Source organism: Anarhichas minor, unplaced genomic scaffold (assembly GCF_050575085.1).
Source record: "Anarhichas minor isolate MPS153535 unplaced genomic scaffold, ASM5057508v1 ptg000038l, whole genome shotgun sequence".
Taxonomy (NCBI): Eukaryota; Metazoa; Chordata; class Actinopteri; order Perciformes; family Anarhichadidae; genus Anarhichas; species Anarhichas minor.
In genome coordinates this window covers 2,922,501-2,940,744 of record NW_027466484.1, presented here as the reverse complement: position 1 = coordinate 2,940,744, position 18,244 = coordinate 2,922,501, and the positions used below count along the sequence as shown (strand labels likewise).

Below are 18,244 nucleotides of genomic sequence, written 5' to 3'. Positions count from 1 at the left end.
TTTGAGATGGCGTCTCCTAACATCGTGCGTCCACCAGAAGACGCCATCTCACTCTTTGTTAAACCTGGGCTTTTGCTTCCTGTCAGCTTATTTCAATTCTTTCTCCAAGTCTTGCAGCTCTGAGTGTCTCCGGGTATTTTTGGGCCTTTCCTCTGTCCCTGTGGATTGTAGCCCGGTTCTTGTCTTGAGATGTCCTCCTGGCTGTGGTGGTCTTTAGGCTTTAGGATGCAGCACCTGTATCCTGTTTGTTGGGGAGCTTTTTGGTGGTTTTCTCCGTCTTCACGTTGGGGATGAAGTGGTGGTCTTCGTGGTGACGTGGTCCTCACATCTACATCCTGGTCTTGTTAACTTTTACTGAGGAGCAATAAAAAGCATACTGACTGCAAACATTACAAACTGTCATGAGCTGTTCAGGGTCCAGGAGAATAGAGCTCTATAACAGGGGATTAAAGCCAGAACATCGTTGGTACTCATCTACTGAGCATCAGTGATATTGGTGACAAGAGGTGCCTGCAAAGAGCTAAACGGAGATTAAAAGACAAAACCCACCCAGAAGTAATCAGCTGATGAACCAGCAGACTTCAGAGGTGTGACTCTTAAAGTCGTCCTCCACATATTGTTTGGTTTTTCTTTTGAAGTAAAACGGGACCTCAAAAATAAATAAATAAATGAACTTTGTGAGTCCTGAATGCTTAGCGGTGGCTAACATTAGCATGCCAGCTACACTGAAGACTCCCCTCTGAGTTCTCCATTATGTCTCTTCATCGTTGTGTTTGTTTATCTTTGGAAATAAAAACATATAGGAATCCGTCCATGTAGGGACTACTTTTACTTTTTAAATTTCTATAGAAAAGCAGTTTATTCAGCATTCTGCACAAAAATAATGTTTTACTGATGAAGTTGTAAGCGCTGCTTGAAAGTTTGTCTTTCGAGTGAAAACCTGAAAATGATCACGTTTGATCTGAAACAGGTCAAGAGAATCCTCTGTGATCCATCCCATAATCTGTAGTCCCATGAGACAGACGATAGAGATCCTGTGCGTTATTGGGATTTATATTTGTAGTACCTGTCCTGTATTCTTCTGTCTTGTGTTGACGAGTCGTATTGGGAACAATAAAGCATCTATCTACCTACCAATGACAGCAGTTGATCGTATTAGAGGAACCTTCTGGAATGTTTCTGTCGGGAGGATTTCCTTTGAGATCATGAAAACACTTTTAAATGAATCAGATCAACGATGAAAAGGTTTTTATTTCAGCACTGAGACAATAACAAACAAACAGCTTTAATAACAAAAAGAAAATAAATGTTTGATGAATAAATCTGTGTCATAAAGCCTCAATGTTCCAAACTTTAATCCTTAATGTTTCTGTGTAAGTCTGCATGCTTCCACTGGTCACAGCGCTATGGATTGTGGGTAATTCTCTCAGGCGACGAGCTGACAGAACTAAACCCTCACAGTGAGTCTACATGAAGATCAGCTGCTGTTAGAAGTTCAAACCTGGATTCAAACTCAGTTAAACGAAAAACTACAAGTCAGAGGACTTTTTGTCCAACGTCTCAAACACACTTTGTGTTGCACTTCCTGTAGGTTCACGGGTCGGCCACTAGGTAGCAGCACATTACACTTCTTCTTCTCTGCCATTAAAAGAAGCTACACAGTGAAGCTTTGCACCAGTTTATATAGAATGACGTTGTTACAGACATGACATCACACTTTAACACCAACTGTTATTTGTTTTAAACATGGCTCCTGGACTCAAAGATCCATTTAAGGTGGAGTTTAGTGGTCATTCCACCTTAAGAGAGTCCGCAGAGACGCTCGCTGACGTCCCACAGTTTCCGGGCCACGCCGTCGTCTTGGCCCCGGGGGGTCACGTCCTCCACGGCGCAGCAGGAGAAGTAGCGTCCGCTCAGGGGTTCGATTCCCTCCTGCAGGGAGCAGTGCAGCGTGGTCTGAGCTCCGGCCTCCGGGTCCAGGAACAACAGCCGGGCGATGGGCTCGATGAAGACCTTCTGCCACAGGCTGACGTTACGGGACAGCCCGGTCCGGACCACACCTGGGGGGCAGCAAGGCACACCTGGAGGTCAGGTACGTCGGTTTAAAGATCACCTGACGGACCATCAGGTCTCGTATCTGTCACCTCGTGTCTTTTCAAAATAAACTTCACAGGAAACTACTCGGTCAGGTTTAAAAACGATCCTCGTTTGGGTAAAAATAACTAAAAAAAGTGTCTGAACAAAGAACGCAGAACTTCACGTCTTTAAAAACATCTCACAGTGTTCACGTCACACAGGAACTATTGTAAATACCAGTTTCAGACTTCCATAAACATGTTTTACTGCATTTCTCTGACAGTTATTCTACTTCTTCTAACTCTGTGTTCGGTTCTTCTTCATGTAGTTTAAAGTTTAAATTCATCCGTTTTTTAAATGAGTATTTTCAGTTTGAGGGGAAACGTAGAAATCAGTGCAAAAGCAAAAACAGTTCCATTAGGATGTGAACTTGGTGGACTTTTCTTTAAAACTACTTCCTGTTGGTGCAGCTACATGTTAGGAGGAAGTGGAATCACGTGTCCTGTCAGTGTGGAGACAGTTAGAGGCAAAGATCAGGAACAAGGACGGGTTGATGTCTCTCAGAAAGGAGTCCTGGAGGAGTGTGGAGAATTTCAGTATTAAACGCATTATTAGTAGGATTTAATAACACCCCTAGTGGTGAGTAGAAGTGTCACAATAATAAATATGTTAGTCACAATATGTTTCCATATGGAATGTATTATAGGTTTACAATATTCTTTCTTATGGAGGATATTATATGTTACAGTAATTAACTCATTGAATGTATTAAATCATAGAAGTATAGTCACTGTAGGTATTAAAACACTAAGAATAGTCTTGAGGGTCAGATAAGGATTCTGAGTGAGGTGTCAGACATGCAGCAGCAAATGGAGGCGACCTCATCGATGGAGGATGGGGCCAGTGGGACGGTCAAATGCCAAGCTGACCAGCAGGACAGAGAGGAGGAGTTCAAGATGTTTTGCGAGGAGCCAAGATGTTTTGCTAAGGGATCGATAATGGGAGGGGGCAGAATTCAAATGAAGCCAATCACTAATCGCCATGGAGGGTCATTCACACATTTTATGACAGTGTCGGACACTTTCCGACTCTCAGGGGATACAAAAGAGAATGTTTCAGGGAGTTTACCTCAGATTACTGCAGCTCTCATTTTCAGCTAACTGGCCGCGCCGGACTGTGAGGAGATGCGTGTATGTGGTCTCTGCTCTCGAGAACATTACTATTGATAGTTAATTCAGTTTGTAAGTGAACTTTGTGTAGTACATTAAATATTGTTTTAATTCTGGACCGGGTCCAGCTCATTCTTCTGATGCGCGTGCGCAGTAAGAAGCTCGCAGCAGAAGAGTACCTGCGGCCTGCAAGCTCCTTCATCCTTTGTTCTTAAAAACCTAACAAAATGGTGACCCCTACGTGATGATTGCTGGAAAACGGACTGGACGAGGAGCTGACTAAGATACCTTCTGGCGCCAAAGACAAACGGGTAAACAGAACCTTTTTGATAAAATCTGTATAGGTAGTATAGGAAAACTTAGAGACGGTATCTTGGTCAACCCCTCCGAGAGCCGAACAAAGGAGCAGGCTGCAGCATGCCGGTAAAGTATATTGATTTGAAATTTAAAGTAGCTGGATTACTGTATGGAGCACACTTGCAAGCTGGATTAGGAACACGTGTATTTTGCCTACACGCTGTTCTTTTTTGCTAAATCCTACCGGTAAGGTCCGTCGAGGAACGGTACGTCTTCTACGTTGGCCCTGATCAAGCTATGCAGAGCCTGGGGCTCAGAGCTAAGCGCTCAAAAGCTTAAGCAGCTTCGAGAGTCCGGGGAACCAGGCTAACTGAATCTGGTGGCGGGGTAGCGTGGGGTAAAGGCGACGGCCCCCCCGGGTCCTGTTTGGCAGGTTTGGATCTGGCGAACCAATGACTCTTAACGGGAGGGAATAAATTGAATAGTTCCAGAGGGTTTTGCCAGAGTTCGCGCTGTTACCACTCTGTGTAGTTGACCAGCTGGGCTGGCCTACTAGGTGGGCCTTGTGAGAACTCTGCCCGACGGGACATATTGATGAGCTTAGAAAGCCAACAGAACAGTTACGCTACAGAGTCGAGCGCTCTGCGGGCACAGAGGCTGACTGCTACAAAGCGCTGGATTTAACTTGAGTTCTAGGGAATATAATCCGGGGTGGGTAATAGGTAATGAGTGGGTATTCATACATTGTAATCACGGTGTATTTTGGTATGAATGATGGATGCAGTGATGACAAAAACGTTGTGAGAGATTGTTTTTTGTTGTTGTAGTAAGGAGTGAATGCTAGCGGAGCCGAAGCCTGCTTTGTGCTCACCTAGATAACTAGATAAAAGGATTATGAAATAACCGGTGCATATGGAGAAGCCAAGCACGGTCTAGCATAAAGTGTGTGTGAATGCGGCATGGTGTAAGAGTTTAAACTACGGTGCTTTGTCTGTGTGCTGAAGACACGGTTTCGCCGGTTAGTTTAGCTTGTAGCGATAGCCGTTAATAAGCATTAGTATTAGCCCATTGTCCGTTTTCGTGGGGTTTTTTGAAAAAAAAAAACACCATAGAAGAAGAAGAGACAACTTCGCCACCTATCGGTTGGAGGAGTAATTGCTTGATAATTACAGAAAACTCCATTACCCAGACAACCTAGAGGTGAAATTGTCTTAGAATTACAAGATACTCAGTCATCTGTGGATTAGAAGATACATTACAATACTTTGAGTTCTGGTGATAAACTTGTAATATTCCTTGTTTTTGACTCTAAGCTTTTGACTTGTATTTTGACTTTGATTGTTTATCTTAGTTTTAATTTAGCATTTTATACTACTGTTGATTATATTAATTGTACTTCTTTCATTGGTAATTTTAGTTTGATTCAGTAATTCAACTTTCATTGATGGTTTTAATTGTGATTTAACATTTCAACTTCAGTTGGTGAATTTAGTTTTAATCCAATATTCTAACTCCGTTTCAATTCAATTTTTATCCTAAAATTGTTAATTTTGATTCAATATTTTAGCTTGCATAGTTGATTTTGTATCTGACATTTGTAATTTTTTGAATTTAATTCAGAATTTTAATTAAATATTGATTTTAATTCAGAATTCAATTTCCATAATTTTTAATTTTGCAATTTTAATTGTGATAAAAAACTAATTTTTCACACAGTCAGAGCTACTGTTAGATTAGAGCCCAGAAGGATAGACAGAGTTGAGAGGTAAGTGAACACTCCTAGGCTGCATAATGTTTACATCAACTTCGGCAGCATGGGTGTTGGAAGGACAAAGACAGGAAGAGGTGAGAGAGGAAAAAGAGGAGAACAGACAGAGAAAGGATGTAGAAGAACTGAAGAGTGAATTAAGAGAACTGGATCGTGCCAGAAAAAATCTACAATTGCAGATAGAGGAAAGGGAAGGTAAAGGAGAGGAAGATTTGACAAAACTGATGCAGCGTTTCCTGAAAATCCAAATAGCAGAGGGAGAGAAGCTGAAGAGGCTAAAAACAATGCCGTTGCAGATCATGTAGGAGCCAGTCGCTTGAACAAATTCGGTAGGAAAAGGGCCCTCAACATGGAAGAAAAGAGGTGCTCAGTTACCAAGCGTCTGCTCGGTTACTGGAAGGCTGTCGACCTGACCACCCCTCCAGATGCTGTGGGACTACCTGAGGTCCTGAAAGAGACAGACTTCAAAACCACCACCACTCCCAGACCTAACACCCCTGTCTACACACCAGGTGAGCAAGAAAGACAAGGAAAAGATGCGAACGAAGAGGCCATATTAAGAGAATGGGAACACGTCAGAGCAGATCTGCGAGAACGAGAAAGACAAAGAAAAAGTGAAGAAGATCTGAATAGAATGATGCAGTGGCTGCTGAAACTTCAAATAGCGGAGGCGGACAGAGAATTAAATAGGAAGCATCAAGCCATGAAACAGATGTTAGTAGCTGAGGCTCAGGCCCCTCAACAGCCCCAATATCCAGCTGCACCCCCGACCCCATATCAACTGTGTCCAGCATTCCCGCCCCCCACAGTGGTGTACTACCAACCCCCACCACAGTACAGAGGCAGAGGACGTGGACACAGCAGAGGGAGAGGATACCAGCAAGGGGGGTGTGGAAGAACTGTACGTAAATGGAATTGCTACATATGCGGAAAAGAAGGTCATTTGGCAAGAGGCTGCCCACATAAAAGAAGAGGAAGACAGTCCAATGCACCACCACAATCGGCTCCATTCTCACCACAACATCAGCAGTACCCAAGACCAGGACCACCTCTACCTCCCACAGCAACAGATGCCCATGCTCCCAGCAAGACCATGGGGCGGTGCTGACAAATAAGATATACTAGGGTGCTAACTAACATGAGTTAAGTTTTGTTTTCACAGGTGGAGAACACAGAGGCATCCGCAGACAGGAGAAAGCAGTCTCCTATTGTATCACCAGGTAGCTGACTGTGAATGAGGTCCAAAGGTGTAAGTGGCGCTGACCAACAAGGTGGACCATGGGAGGTTCATTTTGATGGCCAAGTTTACATAGATGTCATAGGAGTACCAAGGGGGGTGCTTGCTTAATTAATTTAGTGCCAGAAATCAGAATTTTCTGGTGGGAGTCAATCAATAAAAATGTCGATTGGATTAATTGCATATATTATAACCAACAGCGTTTTGTAAACTTCACTCGTGATGCCAAAGCAGGACTTCACGAGCAGCTCCTGATCATCTTCGCTGGGATGCTGATTGAAGGACCTGATTGAGTCCAGATGGACTTCTGAAAACATCCGGTGAGATACTGACAATTTGGAAAATTGACTCTGAGAGATTGTTTTGTTTGTTTTTTGTTTTATAGGGTCAATTTGGGATTTAGAGGTGCATTGTATTAGGAAATATAATTTTTGTCAAGTGAAACAGGAGCAGACAAGGCTTCTCAGAATTCTTCTCTATCCCTCATTTCGTAGGATGGATCCAGAACTCGACGCAGGACCTCCACCACCTGGTCCTCTGCGTTCGCTGCTGCATCCCTTGCATTAGTGAACTTCTACAAGCATAGGGCAATCAGTTAGGTGTAGATGATGTTTATGAACTTGAACTGTTAGCTACTGTTTAATTGAGGAAATTCACCCTCGGCCCATAAAGGACCATTAGAGAGGGATTGTTTTTCCTGGAAATTTATGAACACACTATGAATAGTGTGTTAGGGGGGATTTGTGGAGAATTTCAGTATTAAACGCATTATTAGTAGGATTTAATAACACCCCTAGTGGTGAGTAGAAGTGTCACAATAATAAATATGTTAGTCACAATATGTTTCCATATGGAATGTATTATAGGTTTACAATATTCTTTCTTATAGAGGATATTATATGTTACAGTAATTAACTCATTGAATGTATTAAATCATAGAAGTATAGTCACTGTAGGTATTAAAACACTAAGAATAGTCTTGAGGGTCAGATAAGGATTCTGAGTGAGGTGTCAGACATGCAGCAGCAAATGGAGGCGACCTCATCGATGGAGGATGGGGCCAGTGGGACGGTCAAATGCCAAGCTGACCAGCAGGACAGAGAGGAGGAGTTCAAGATGTTTTGCGAGGAGCCAAGATGTTTTGCTAAGGGATCGATAATGGGAGGGGGCAGAATTCAAATGAAGCCAATCACTAATCGCCACGGAGGGTCATTCACACATTTTATGACAGTGTCGGACACTTTCCGACTCTCAGGGGATACAAAAGAGAATGTTTTAGGGAGTTTACCTCAGATTACTGCAGCTCTCATTTTCAGCTAACTGGCCGCGCCGGACTGTGAGGAGATGCGTGTATGTGGTCTCTGCTCTCGAGAACATTACTATTGATAGTTAATTCAGTTTGTAAGTGAACTTTGTGTAGTACATTAAATATTGTTTTAATTCTGGACCGGGTCCAGCTCATTCTTCTGATGCGCGTGCGCAGTAAGAAGCTCGCAGCAGAAGAGTACCTGCGGCCTGCAAGCTCCTTCATCCTTTGTTCTTAAAAACCTAACAAAATGGTGACCCCTACGTGATGATTGCTGGAAAACGGACTGGACGAGGAGCTGACTAAGATACCTTCTGGCGCCAAAGACAAACGGGTAAACAGAACCTTTTTGATAAAATCTGTACAGGTAGTATAGGAAAACTTAGAGACGGTATCTTGGTCAACCCCTCCGAGAGCCGAACAAAGGAGCAGGCTGCAGCATGCCGGTAAAGTATATTGATTTGAAATTTAAAGTAGCTGGATTACTGTATGGAGCACACTTGCAAGCTGGATTAGGAACACGTGTATTTTGCCTACACGCTGTTCTTTTTTGCTAAATCCTACCGGTAAGGTCCGTCGAGGAACGGTACGTCTTCTACGTTGGCCCTGATCAAGCTATGCAGAGCCTGGGGCTCAGAGCTAAGCGCTCAAAAGCTTAAGCAGCTTCGAGAGTCCGGGGAACCAGGCTAACTGAATCTGGTGGCGGGGTAGCGTGGGGTAAAGGCGACGGCCCCCCCGGGTCCTGTTTGGCAGGTTTGGATCTGGCGAACCAATGACTCTTAACGGGAGGGAATAAATTGAATAGTTCCAGAGGGTTTTGCCAGAGTTCGCGCTGTTACCACTCTGTGTAGTTGACCAGCTGGGCTGGCCTACTAGGTGGGCCTTGTGAGAACTCTGCCCGACGGGACATATTGATGAGCTTAGAAAGCCAACAGAACAGTTACGCTACAGAGTCGAGCGCTCTGCGGGCACAGAGGCTGACTGCTACAAAGCGCTGGATTTAACTTGAGTTCTAGGGAATATAATCCGGGGTGGGTAATAGGTAATGAGTGGGTATTCATACATTGTAATCACGGTGTATTTTGGTATGAATGATGGATGCAGTGATGACAAAAACGTTGTGAGAGATTGTTTTTTGTTGTTGTAGTAAGGAGTGAATGCTAGCGGAGCCGAAGCCTGCTTTGTGCTCACCTAGATAACTAGATAAAAGGATTATGAAATAACCGGTGCATATGGAGAAGCCAAGCACGGTCTAGCATAAAGTGTGTGTGAATGCGGCATGGTGTAAGAGTTTAAACTACGGTGCTTTGTCTGTGTGCTGAAGACACGGTTTCGCCGGTTAGTTTAGCTTGTAGCGATAGCCGTTAATAAGCATTAGTATTAGCCCATTGTCCGTTTTCGTGGGGTTTTTTGAAAAAAAAAAACACCATAGAAGAAGAAGAGACAACTTCGCCACCTATCGGTTGGAGGAGTAATTGCTTGATAATTACAGAAAACTCCATTACCCAGACAACCTAGAGGTGAAATTGTCTTAGAATTACAAGATACTCAGTCATCTGTGGATTAGAAGATACATTACAATACTTTGAGTTCTGGTGATAAACTTGTAATATTCCTTGTTTTTGACTCTAAGCTTTTGACTTGTATTTTGACTTTGATTGTTTATCTTAGTTTTAATTTAGCATTTTATACTACTGTTGATTATATTAATTGTACTTCTTTCATTGGTAATTTTAGTTTGATTCAGTAATTCAACTTTCATTGATGGTTTTAATTGTGATTTAACATTTCAACTTCAGTTGGTGAATTTAGTTTTAATCCAATATTCTAACTCCGTTTCAATTCAATTTTTATCCTAAAATTGTTAATTTTGATTCAATATTTTAGCTTGCATAGTTGATTTTGTATCTGACATTTGTAATTTTTTGAATTTAATTCAGAATTTTAATTAAATATTGATTTTAATTCAGAATTCAATTTCCATAATTTTTAATTTTGCAATTTTAATTGTGATAAAAAACTAATTTTTCACACAGTCAGAGCTACTGTTAGATTAGAGCCCAGAAGGATAGACAGAGTTGAGAGGTAAGTGAACACTCCTAGGCTGCATAATGTTTACATCAACTTCGGCAGCATGGGTGTTGGAAGGACAAAGACAGGAAGAGGTGAGAGAGGAAAAAGAGGAGAACAGACAGAGAAAGGATGTAGAAGAACTGAAGAGTGAATTAAGAGAACTGGATCGTGCCAGAAAAAATCTACAATTGCAGATAGAGGAAAGGGAAGGTAAAGGAGAGGAAGATTTGACAAAACTGATGCAGCGTTTCCTGAAAATCCAAATAGCAGAGGGAGAGAAGCTGAAGAGGCTAAAAACAATGCCGTTGCAGATCATGTAGGAGCCAGTCGCTTGAACAAATTCGGTAGGAAAAGGGCCCTCAACATGGAAGAAAAGAGGTGCTCAGTTACCAAGCGTCTGCTCGGTTACTGGAAGGCTGTCGACCTGACCACCCCTCCAGATGCTGTGGGACTACCTGAGGTCCTGAAAGAGACAGACTTCAAAACCACCACCACTCCCAGACCTAACACCCCTGTCTACACACCAGGTGAGCAAGAAAGACAAGGAAAAGATGCGAACGAAGAGGCCATATTAAGAGAATGGGAACACGTCAGAGCAGATCTGCGAGAACGAGAAAGACAAAGAAAAAGTGAAGAAGATCTGAATAGAATGATGCAGTGGCTGCTGAAACTTCAAATAGCGGAGGCGGACAGAGAATTAAATAGGAAGCATCAAGCCATGAAACAGATGTTAGTAGCTGAGGCTCAGGCCCCTCAACAGCCCCAATATCCAGCTGCACCCCCGACCCCATATCAACTGTGTCCAGCATTCCCGCCCCCCACAGTGGTGTACTACCAACCCCCACCACAGTACAGAGGCAGAGGACGTGGACACAGCAGAGGGAGAGGATACCAGCAAGGGGGGTGTGGAAGAACTGTACGTAAATGGAATTGCTACATATGCGGAAAAGAAGGTCATTTGGCAAGAGGCTGCCCACATAAAAGAAGAGGAAGACAGTCCAATGCACCACCACAATCGGCTCCATTCTCACCACAACATCAGCAGTACCCAAGACCAGGACCACCTCTACCTCCCACAGCAACAGATGCCCATGCTCCCAGCAAGACCATGGGGCGGTGCTGACAAATAAGATATACTAGGGTGCTAACTAACATGAGTTAAGTTTTGTTTTCACAGGTGGAGAACACAGAGGCATCCGCAGACAGGAGAAAGCAGTCTCCTATTGTATCACCAGGTAGCTGACTGTGAATGAGGTCCAAAGGTGTAAGTGGCGCTGACCAACAAGGTGGACCATGGGAGGTTCATTTTGATGGCCAAGTTTACATAGATGTCATAGGAGTACCAAGGGGGGTGCTTGCTTAATTAATTTAGTGCCAGAAATCAGAATTTTCTGGTGGGAGTCAATCAATAAAAATGTCGATTGGATTAATTGCATATATTATAACCAACAGCGTTTTGTAAACTTCACTCGTGATGCCAAAGCAGGACTTCACGAGCAGCTCCTGATCATCTTCGCTGGGATGCTGATTGAAGGACCTGATTGAGTCCAGATGGACTTCTGAAAACATCCGGTGAGATACTGACAATTTGGAAAATTGACTCTGAGAGATTGTTTTGTTTGTTTTTTGTTTTATAGGGTCAATTTGGGATTTAGAGGTGCATTGTATTAGGAAATATAATTTTTGTCAAGTGAAACAGGAGCAGACAAGGCTTCTCAGAATTCTTCTCTATCCCTCATTTCGTAGGATGGATCCAGAACTCGACGCAGGACCTCCACCACCTGGTCCTCTGCGTTCGCTGCTGCATCCCTTGCATTAGTGAACTTCTACAAGCATAGGGCAATCAGTTAGGTGTAGATGATGTTTATGAACTTGAACTGTTAGCTACTGTTTAATTGAGGAAATTCACCCTCGGCCCATAAAGGACCATTAGAGAGGGATTGTTTTTCCTGGAAATTTATGAACACACTATGAATAGTGTGTTAGGGGGGATTTGTGGAGAATTTCAGTATTAAACGCATTATTAGTAGGATTTAATAACACCCCTAGTGGTGAGTAGAAGTGTCACAATAATAAATATGTTAGTCACAATATGTTTCCATATGGAATGTATTATAGGTTTACAATATTCTTTCTTATAGAGGATATTATATGTTACAGTAATTAACTCATTGAATGTATTAAATCATAGAAGTATAGTCACTGTAGGTATTAAAACACTAAGAATAGTCTTGAGGGTCAGATAGGGATTCTGAGTGAGGTGTCAGACATGCAGCAGCAAATGGAGGCGACCTCATCGATGGAGGATGGGGCCAGTGGGACGGTCAAATGCCAAGCTGACCAGCAGGACAGAGAGGAGGAGTTCAAGATGTTTTGCGAGGAGCCAAGATGTTTTGCTAAGGGATCGATAATGGGAGGGGGCAGAATTCAAATGAAGCCAATCACTAATCGCCACGGAGGGTCATTCACACATTTTATGACAGTATCGGACACTTTCTGACTCTCAGGGGATACAAAAGAGAATGTTTTAGGGAGTTTACCTCAGATTACTGCAGCTCTCATTTTCAGCTAACTGGCCGCGCCGGACTGTGAGGAGATGTGTGTATGTGGTCTCTGCTCTCGAGAACATTACTATTGATAGTTAATTCAGTTTGTAAGTGAACTTTGTGTAGTACATTAAATATTGTTTTTAATTTTGGACCGGGTCCAGCTCATTCTTCTGATGCGTGTGCGCAGTAAGAAGCTCGCAGCAGAAGAGTACCTGCGGCCTGCAAGCTCCTTCATCCTTTGTTCTTAAAAACCTAACAGGAGTCTGGTTACCCGAGTGGACGGTGTAATGGTTTCTGGTTACCTGGGTGGACGCTGTAACAGGTGACGTTGGAGCCTTTCAGCCTCTTGGCGAGCTCGTGGGTGAAGAGCATGTTGCACAGTTTGCTGTTGCAGTACGCATAGAAGAACTGCCAGCTGTAGCGGCCGGTGCCCAGGTGTCTGTTCACCGCCAGAGCCTGAACACAACCACAAGAAGAAGAAGTTCAGTTAACACAGGATCACCCGAGTGACGTCATAACTGTGAAGCCTGGAGCTGCAGAGGAGGAATGTCTTCATGGAGGAAAACAAAGTACACAAAGAACCCCGAAGCTCAGAGAAACCGGCTCGACACCGAGTCACATGACGGTCCTAAAATGTTCAGTTAACGAGGTCGCATGACATCAGAGCAGGTGAGACACAAAGAAGCTCTAAACAGCGACATCACCAAAAACCCTCTGATCCTCTTCTGCTGGTCTCTGGTTCCTCAAAACGTTAGAGAGGCACAACTCTCTTTTATAACAGCTCTTCATGTGTTACAGAATCACACATTATGCCTTTTATGTCTCAACACTTTTTATATTTGTTTTTAATTTTAAATGTAAATGTTTTCAGGTTCTTATTCATCTGTTGAAATTCATTCTTTCTTCCTCCCACTTTTATTTATTCTATCTGTAAAAGGTTTTCTGTTTTATTTTTAAATATTCTGTATGAAATGTGCTGAACAAATAAAGGTTATTATTATTATTAATAAAGTATCAGGCTTGTATTAGCAGTAGAATGTCCCGTGTGACATCATTAGATGGTTAACACTGACACTGAAAGGAGCTGAAGTGTAAGTTACAGCATGGAAGCAGATTTGAAAGCAGTCGAAGCGCTTTCTGCCACCTAGTGGAGCGAAAAAGCAGCTGTTACCAAAAGGTTTCGTTTGTATTTGTTTACTTTTGATACTTGGCGTTCGTATGCTGATAAAACATTGTATGGATTGTGAAAGCAGCTGAAGTGTTAACATGTAGTGTCTCATGGACTCACCTCCGGGTCGACGTGTCCCCAGCGGTACGCCATGGAGGACACGGTGACCACGCGTCCCCCCCCGGCCTCCTTCAGACGCTCCATCAGCAGGTACGTCAACAGGAAGTGACCCAGGTGGTTCACCCCGAACTCAATGCCGAAACCGTCCTCCGTCCGCCCGTCCGCCACCAGACCTGCAGGACAGACGGAGTTTACATGAACAGCCAATCAAAAAGATCCATGTGTGTGTCCCTTTAAGTTCAAGTCTCCGACCAATCAGACGTCTCTGTGACGCTGAAACAAGCAAACGTGAACCATAACAAATGCTATTTGATGAGGAAACATGTAATTACATGTAAACGAAAATTTGAAAAATAATAATAAAAATAATAACTAGCTTACAAACTGTTTAAAGTTTAATTGTCATGTATTTAGGACCTTTAATATCCATTCTTGTATCAATATTTGTCTTTGACAAAAAAAATACCATAATAATAATATTAATAATAAAACAACAAAATCACTGTTTGTCTGAAGTTTACATTTAGGACCTTTAATCTTGTGTCAATATTTTTCTTTGAAATGTAAAAATATTCATAAAAATGAAAACAAACAAATAATTTTAAATTATTGGTACACAACACATTCAGTGGAAAAACTTAATTAAAAAAATAAACATGACAAAATGTTAAATACAATTTGTTTGATAAACAATAATAATAATAATTGTAGTAAATGTGGTAAATAAAAAGTCACTTAATTTATATCAATCAATCAGTGTGAAATATGAACTCATTTAAATGCTGTGGCTCCTCCCCCTAAACCCTCAACAGACAACAGATCTTTGTTCCAGTGAACTTGGTGTTTTGTTAAACTGGAGTGAAACCATGATGATTGATGATGGCTGCGTTCCACATCAGGTGTGCCACCTCGCTGCTGTTGTACACCCGAGTCTCTGCTCACTGTCACACGTTGATGCAGGACTTTTGCTTGTCGAGTATTTCACGGTACGTTTACTTAAAGGGACAGTGTGTAGAGTTTGGTGCCATCTAGCGGGGATGTTGCAGATTGCACATTATGTTATTTGCATAAAGTGGAGGTCGAGTCATGAATATGCTAATTTAGATACAGTGACTGGTCAGTGAACTCGCCGCGTCGTACGTTGTTGTAGCTTCACCAGCGTGTAGAGAACTACGGTGCGTTCAGGTAACGCAACGACGTAAAAGTTTCTCTCTGGAGTCGCTGCTTGGTTTGTCCGTTCTGGGCTTCCGTAGAAACATGGCAAAAACCAAACGCAGTGTAAACTCTCTTTATGTTATTTGTGAACTCGTTGATGAAACGACAGAAGCTGTAGATCACGATGTTCCAGGAGAAACGACGTGTTGACAGCAGATATTTTAAAAACATTACTTATCAACAAAATGTACTTAAAGTATCAAAAGTAAAAGTACTCAATGCTGAAAAATGACCATCTGCAAGTGTTTTACTATATATTGTATTTTGATGACTGAAGAGTAACCGTCAGATAAATGTAGTTAAAAGTACAACAGTTACCTCTGAAATGTAGTGGAGTAGAAGTAGAAAGTAGCTTGATCTAGAAATACTAATATTTCTACTTAAGTACAGTACTTGAGTAAATGTGCTTTGCTACATTCCCGTCACTGGTTACATCTTTTGTTAGTGCGTTCACATCGGACTTTATTTGGAGCCACCAGATGTTTTATTTTTGTCTCACTTTTAAATATGATAAATAATGAGTCTCTCTCTTACAGTGTGTTTGTTTGTCTTTGTGTGTCTTTATGTTTGTTTACCAGCATTGTTGATGAGCAGATCCAACCTGGACTCAGTTTTCAGGAACCTTTCAGTGAAGCAGCGGACCGACTTCAGACTGGCGAGGTCCAACTGGATGAAGAGGACGTCAGTACTTCCTGTTTCCTGGAACGAGATCATCATCAGGTGACGATGTCGGGCATTTACTATAATAAGACCACAGACTGTTAAGAAAAGAGTCAAATATTCATGATGTTACATACACATTCAAATGACAGAATTGAGTAAAGGTAGTGAATTGTAAAACAGATTGTCCTCCAACTAACGCTTCAACTCCTTTCAGTTTAGACACAACTTATACCTCGACTCCTCGTAGTAAACTCCAGCTTGTTGCTTAGAGCTGAACTTTGTTCTTTATGCAACACTTCAGCTGCTTTCACACATTTCAGCTGAGTCGACTCGTCCACTTCAACTCCTTTCATCGCTTATAATTCGACTGAAAGTTCCTCTCTAACTTCTAACTCTAACTTCTTTGAGTTTTTACATTTGAAATGGAAGTTCCCTTCCTGCCAGTAAACTTAAGCTGAAATTAAATTACATACGCAGCACTTCAGCTGCTTTCGCTGCCGTCGGCTTCTTTCAAAGATTCTGCTTTAACTTGCACTTCAACTCTCTCAAACCCTGAGTGATCCGTCACCGCTCCTTAACAAGTAACCACATGTTGCAGGACAGTCAGAGTGATGTATTAAAGGCAGAATGGAGCGTCTTCTTCGTCTTCTTCTTCTGTTTCCTACCTGTTGTATATCTGCGATGGCGAGCTCGGCCTTGTCCCGGTTTCGGCAGGCCAGGATCACTCTGGCTCCCTTCCTGGCGAGGTGCAGAGCCGTGGCTTTACCGATGCCGGTGTTCCCTCCTGCAGCAGGAAAAAACAAACTCGTGTGATTTTAGAGATTTCCTCACAGCCTCTTTAAAGCGTGGGGATGAAGAGCAGCCAACCAACCGGCCAGACCTGCCAGACCACAACCAAACTGCCCCAGGGAGGACAGCCAAGATGGATGCTAAGCTAACCCAGCTAGCACCTGAGGCTACTCCACTACCCAGCATGCATCCTGGCTGTCTGATGTCTCAGAAACATGAATGTACTACCGTTTTTGTTTTATTTGTCATGTGTTTGTTGTGTTGAATAACGACAATAAATCATCCTTAAATCCTTGAAATATCTCAACTTCTACCTGATGGATTGTCACCAAATTTGGTACAACCAATCATGTTCCCCAGAGGATGAATCCTACTGACTTTCATAGCACCAATCATCAGTTTAACACCTTAATGTGTACCAATACTTTGGTTTATGACCCCAAAACCTGCAGAACTATAACACATTCAATCAGCCTCAGCTGGACTCTATGTTTACTGATAGCTAACAGCTAATGTTAGCATGCTAACAGCTAATGTTAGCATGCTAACACGCTAAGCTAAGCTGGTGAACGTGAAACCTCGTGGAGCTGCTGGAGCACTTTTTAATACTGCATCAGTAATAAAACAGGAAACGTAAATGTTTATTTGTTTCTTTTAAAAGGTTACCAGAAAACAATAAAACGTTTGTTTTTATTGTTTTAGGATAAAAATAAGATAAAAACTTTATTTTTCTTGTTGGAAATCGCTCTGCAGCAGTTGCAATATAAAGAGCGGAGAGTGCGAAAATAAAATGTCCAACATAACAACAATAAGGTGCAAATACAAAATAAATACTATTTCACAAGCATCCTTTTTCATAAGTTTATCATTTATATCTTTATTATTGTTAATGTGTAATGTTTGGAGTAAACGTATAAACATAATAATGAATTAATACAGTTGAGAGAGAAGCGTATTAAAGATATAAAAGAAGCAAAAGAAGAAAGAATATAATCATTAAACGTCCTAATTAGGATTTTAACTAATGATTCTTGTTATGAAGTAAACTACCTCATTATTTCTTATTTATGTTTCTTAATTAATCAGTTAGACAATAACAGAAATAATGAAGGTCTTTAAATGTCTCGTCTTGTAGTATATATATATATATATATATACACACACATACAGTATAGCAATATAGTTTATTTATTGCATTACATAATCATTTAAATGTAACAATAACTCAGTTTCTTTAAAACATCCCGAACATTTAAAGCTTTCTTGTAGTTCCATTTAGAAACAAGTTGCATCATTTCAGACTAACTCTGCTCACCTGTCCTGCAGCAGTATTAGCCCCGCCCCCTGACTCACCTGTGATGACGACGGTCTTGCCGGCAATGGCCGCGTTCCCTTTACATTTGGATCTTTTGAAGAGGGTCCTCGTGAGGAACACGTATCCTCCCAGCACCACGGCGGCCAGCAGCAGCAGGTGGAACATGGTGGAGAGCAGCGGCGGTCTGAGACCCACCTGAGAACCGCAGACTGCCTTTTATACACCTGGTGGGGACTCACCTGTCGGACCGGCTCTACCTGCATGAGACGGGACCGGGAGAGGCTCGGCTCGGTCCGGTTCGACCGGTTCTGCTCTCGGTCCTCATCGTCGTTCGACTGAAACTCCCGCTGCAGTTTGATCTTTCACCCACTGAACAGGCAGGTAAAGGACTTCCTGTTGGACCCTTCAAAATAAAACCCTGTTGACAAAATCATCTTTATAAATGAAGGAAAATATTGTGGACAAAATAATCAATACAATAAAATTCTATTTTAATTTT

The 18,244-nt window shown here is 42.1% G+C and overlaps 1 protein-coding gene across 1 annotated transcript; it reads right to left on the bottom strand.

Annotated features, from left to right (window-relative positions):
• Positions 1-1,239: 1,239 nt before the first annotated feature.
• LOC142967739 (dehydrogenase/reductase SDR family member 13-like) lies at positions 1,240-18,156 on the bottom strand. Its single transcript, XM_076107261.1, has 6 exons — positions 17,784-18,156; positions 16,307-16,425; positions 15,554-15,677; positions 13,764-13,936; positions 12,778-12,931; positions 1,240-2,060 (listed from the first exon to the last, which is right to left on the bottom strand). Exons 1-6 carry the CDS (start codon positions 17,908-17,910, stop codon positions 1,801-1,803), a joined length of 957 nt encoding a protein of 318 aa, XP_075963376.1. The 5' UTR covers positions 17,911-18,156; the 3' UTR covers positions 1,240-1,800.
• Positions 18,157-18,244: the final 88 nt, after the last annotated feature.